This window comes from Frankliniella occidentalis, unplaced genomic scaffold (genome assembly GCF_000697945.3).
Source record: "Frankliniella occidentalis isolate FOCC.00 unplaced genomic scaffold, Focc_3.1 Scaffold6, whole genome shotgun sequence".
Lineage (NCBI taxonomy): Eukaryota > Metazoa > Arthropoda > Insecta > Thysanoptera > Thripidae > Frankliniella > Frankliniella occidentalis.
The window spans coordinates 3,354,001-3,358,565 of NW_026267136.1; the positions used below are offsets into that span (position 1 = coordinate 3,354,001).

Here is a 4,565-nt window from a genome sequence, read left to right on the forward strand (position 1 = left end):
GCACACAGAGGGCGGACGCACACCGCGCGGGGCAACATGACGACGAGCATGGGGCTGGGGCGACTCACCAGGCGGCTGCTGCTCGCTGCTCGGACTAGCTGGCGACTCGAGGTCCTGGCTGAGCAGGTCCTCGAAGGAGGCGATGGGCGCGGGCCCCATCCGTGGCGTGCGGGGCGTGCGGGCCGAGCGCGGGGGCGCCTCCTCTCCGCCTGCACGGCGGGCCGCCAAGCTGAGGGGCCTGGGACGCGTCGCGCCGCCGGCCGCCGCCGTCCTCTCCTGCTGGATCTCCTGCTCCATGGTGCTGCCGCATGGTCAGCCCCCGCGCCGCCGCCGAGCCGCCCCCCGCCGCCCCCGGCGCCGCCCCGGGGCCCCCGACAGCGCCAGGTCTAGCGCCAGGTCAGCGCCGCGCCCAGCCTCTGGGCGGCCGCCCCGCCAGCCGCATCCCTGTCGACAACAAGAAGGGTTAAGATCGCAGCAACAGCAGACGGGCTGAAAGAAAAGAAAGAGGGCAAAAACAAAAACAAAAGAATGTTAGTGGCCATAGCGCCCATTCCAGGTCGGGGAAAGCCAGACGTGATCTCCATTTGCAATCGCAATATCGATTCTCCATTAACCGTGTCTTCGTGACACCAAGGCGAGCCATTGCCCCACCCTCTCCCCTTTGCCGCCACCGCCCTACCACCACCCATTTACAAGCCCAACCTCAAGCCGACCACTTAGGAATCAACTTCCGCACCGCACTGACTCAGCAAGCTGAGCGCTCGGCGCGGCGCCGCCCAGGCCGGGGTCGGCGTCGGCTTGCACCCGCACCCCACAATCAAGGCGTGCTCGGGGCTGACCAGCGAGCTTCAGCAGACCTCGAGCGCGGCTCACTGCAAGCGAGGCGTTGCTGGCGACTCGCGGGTGTTCGAGTGGGAGAGAATTGAGGGGCAGCAAGCAGGTGCAGGTAAATGTAATAATAGGCCGAGACGAAAACCTGAAGATCAGCACCGGCACCACGCCCATCGCTCTTGTGAAAACCTGAACTCTGATTGGTCAACGCTGACGTCACGCAACCTCAAATGATATATACTCCACCAGCTACGAAAATTAAATACGAAATGCAGGGTAGACAACCACCATCGGCGGGCTCGCCTCGCTTACAAGTTTAGTTTTGGCCGGCTGCTGCTACGCGTGCGGTTGCGCCGCGAGGCTCACCGAAAGGGAGGGAGTTCCGTGGTTGTCACGCCACGCCGCGGCCGCGGCCCGCCCCGTGTCGCGTGCACGTGCTGCGTGCGGTGTACGTGGCGTGCACGTGACGGAGGGACGGGACGCCGCGCGCCCCCTTGCCCCCTAGATCCCCTTTCCTCTTTTCCAACCCCTTTGGCATGGAGCGGTAAATTAACCAGGGGCGAAGGCTTTTCCGGTCTCTCCGCGTCGCGAAGGAAGAGGGAGGACGGGCCACGCAGCCGCGGGGCCGGCGGGGTTGCGAAGCGGAGAGCGAGTGCAACATTCGACGAAATTCTCCCTCCCCGCCCCGTCACCCTACGCTTTCTTCTCTGTGACCTCCCCCCGACTCGCTCCCTCATCCCCTCTCGCGTTCCTTTTAATCTAGACAGCAGCATGGATGACCGGTGGACAGCCGCGAGCCGTGAGCCTCTCCGATCGGCGATGACCTCCTTTCCATCTGCCGTATTGTGATCCCCTCCTGGAATGCCGTGACCGGACTACTGTGCTGGCCCAGCCGGCCGCGCCGGCCTCGCTGTGTGCCGCGGGTATGTGGCGGGGCTTGGCGGGGCGCGGCGTGGTGGGGCGTGGCGGGGCTTGGCGGGGCGGGGCGGGGCCGACCGCGCTGGATGCTCGAGGCCTCTGGTCTGGCGCGGGCTGGCCTACACCACTCGCGCTCGATACCCAACCCTGCTGTAATGCCCGAAGCTCGACGCGCGCCTGTGTACGCCCGGCCCCGCCACGGTGGCGGCCGCTAAAACCATCAGCACACCACCACCACCACCACCACCACTACTGCTACCCCTAGCACCAGCTAGCGCTAGCGCTTCGGGCCCCGACACCCCTACACCGGCGGCCCTTCGCCACGCCCCACCACGCCCCGCACTGTCGTTATGCAATGAGGCCGGTTCGCATCCCGAGTTACATAACGTCCAGTCGTTCTGACGCACAAGGCGTGTCCTGCGCCAGCCCTGGCCTCTGCCCTTGCCCCGCCCCGCCCCGCCCCGCCCTGTGCCGCCTCGGTCACGCCCGCTGCCCTGGAGGACGGCGACATGAAAATTCCACGATCCCGACACATGATTCATGAACTCGAATGGGTGAGAGGCGAGCGGCAGCGGCCCTCGCTACACAATGTGGAGGGGAACAGTGAAGAGCCCACGCCGAGCAGATGGGACCGTGTCGCGGGCTGCTCCAGCAGACGAACGACACACCCCTTGCACAATCGAACCAGCCACATCCCCCCTCCCCTAACGCAGTCGCAGTCCAGTCAGCCCATGTTTGGCAGTGCACTCGGGGCCCAGAGTCGAGAGGTATGCACAGCCCCCCCTAACCGGGTGAAGCCTCCCCGGCGTGCGATGCAGTGGCAGCGGAGGAAATGGAAAGGAAGGAAGAGGATGGAGTGCCAGCGATGGCTGAATGGATGGAGGGCGAGGGGGGGCCGCGGCGAGACGAGTATGAGGGCGCTGGACGGCGGCGGTGGGGGAGGCGGCGGCGCGGGGCGGGGAGGGGCGGAGGAGGTGGATTGGCGGATCAATGAAGAGGTCATTGGCAAGGAGTATCGCGCGCCCTGCTGGCTGCGGCGGCGTCCCCGGCCGGCCGGGCCCCGGGCTGCTTGTGACCAGGAGGAAGGGCGCGTCACGCCAGCCTCGAGTACCGCCGAGCAGCTCGCCGAGCACAGCAGGCACCTGTTGTTGGCCGACATACTCGTGCCTACCGCGGCGACGAACCGATCAACGGCGGGCTCCCCAGACGAGGCGCCGCCGACGTCGGCGTTGATTATATCGGCGTTGCTGCCGGGATCCGGTCACCCCCCCCTCCTTTCTGGGTGTCCCCCCCGGGATTGATTAGCTCTGGGGACGACGTCGACGACGCGCAGCCACCGCGCCTCGGCGCCACAATAACCACGCCGCCGACGTCGCGAAAGGTCACAGCGGCGGGGGGGACATCCCAATCTCCTTGAGGGGAGTTTGACCCGCGGGCTGACCTCGCCACGCAACGCCACGCCCTCCGCATCCCCCAACCCCCGTGTCACCTCCCTGGGTCTGTCCCACCGCCCCCCTGGCTGAGCCTGTCACGCGTGATGGGGACACAAAACGCAGACATGTCCGTCCCGTCCTCGGGGGGAGCCTTCTTGTGGTCCTGTTTGCTTTGGCCGCACTGCACTGCAGGGAGGAAGGAAGGCCCGCCCCAGCCTGCCCTGCCCCGCATCGCCTCGCCCACCCCAGCCCGCACCCCTCCTCCTGCCCCGCCCCTGCTCCCCGTCCATGCCCCTTCTATCACGTCGACGCGTCCCTTTCAATCTCACGTCTGTCTTTCCCCCCGACGGCTGGCTGTGCCGCAGGACGGAGGGCGAGGACGACGACGACGACGAGAAGCAGAGGAGGGTGGCCATACGGAGTATGGCGAGGGAAGAAGAAGAAGCCAAGGGACGCGCGTAAATGAAGAGGGGGATGAAAAGGTATGAGGAGCGGAGAGCGATAAGAGGGAGAGATAAGGGAGGGAAAGGAGGAAAATGGATTAAGCGGCGACGGGAAAAAGGAGGGGTCGGGAAATAAGATACGAGGATAAAGGCACGAGGCGGGAGCATATACGAGGCGGCTCGTGGCGGAGCCGAGGCGGGGCGCACGACCGCAACCCGGCGGCCCTCGAGGAGGCTGAAGTCGACGGCCGCGGCTGTGCGCGTCTTCGAGGGACGTCGTCGTCTAGCCCGTAGAGGGCGCTCTGGTGCAGAACCCTTAGGAATGTGCTCCGGGAGGGGGCGGCCGCGGCGGGGGAGGGTGAAGAGCAGTGCGTGCAGAGGGGAAGGGGAAGGGAGGGCACAGGGGAGGATGCCCCGCGCTGGCGCCACGGTCGGACTAGACCTCGCCGCATCGCAGACAACACTGCAATAAAAGTGCCGGCTTTAAAAAAAGCAGGCGCGTCGGCCGGCGCTTCGCCTGCGACACAAAAGGACGGGTAAGTTACTGTATCCGTCCTTTGTGGCCTGCGCTCCTGCTCGCTCTGTGGGCGAAGCGGTCCCCAGGCTGTCCGCGGAGTCTTGGGGTGGAAGTGGAATATTGAGGAGGTTTGGTGCTTCAAATAAAAGAGGACAAGTCCAAACGATGCTGTACAAAATTTAGGTCCGATCGCGTGGCGGTGTCTCGCGCTGGCCTAGGCAGGCCGCTGTTCGCTTCGGACCGTGGGGACCGCCTCGCAGTGTAGGCACGCCCGCCAGGCGCGGCTGTGTTCCGACTGCCTACCCGCCCGGCGCCTGGCCGTCCCCGGTCTCCGCTGGGCCCCGCCGCGCCGGTGGTGTCGGCCCAGGGGGACGGTGTTGGGGTCAGGGCCCGACCTGGGCCCCGCCTACAGGCCCGCCCCCC

At 66.4% G+C, this 4,565-nt stretch overlaps 1 protein-coding gene across 4 annotated transcripts in view; it reads right to left on the minus strand.

Annotated features, from left to right (window-relative positions):
* LOC113216712 (nascent polypeptide-associated complex subunit alpha, muscle-specific form-like) overlaps window positions 1–4,565 on the minus strand; it is a 22,706-nt gene that overhangs the window by 13,942 nt on the left and 4,199 nt on the right. For all 4 annotated transcript variants that reach the window (XM_052270721.1, XM_052270712.1, XM_052270704.1 and 1 more), the window contains exon 2: window positions 69–444. In XM_052270721.1, coding sequence (XP_052126681.1) covers window positions 69–297 — 229 coding nt within the window. In that variant the 5' untranslated portion in view covers window positions 298–444. The remainder of the gene's footprint in view (window positions 1–68; window positions 445–4,565) is intronic.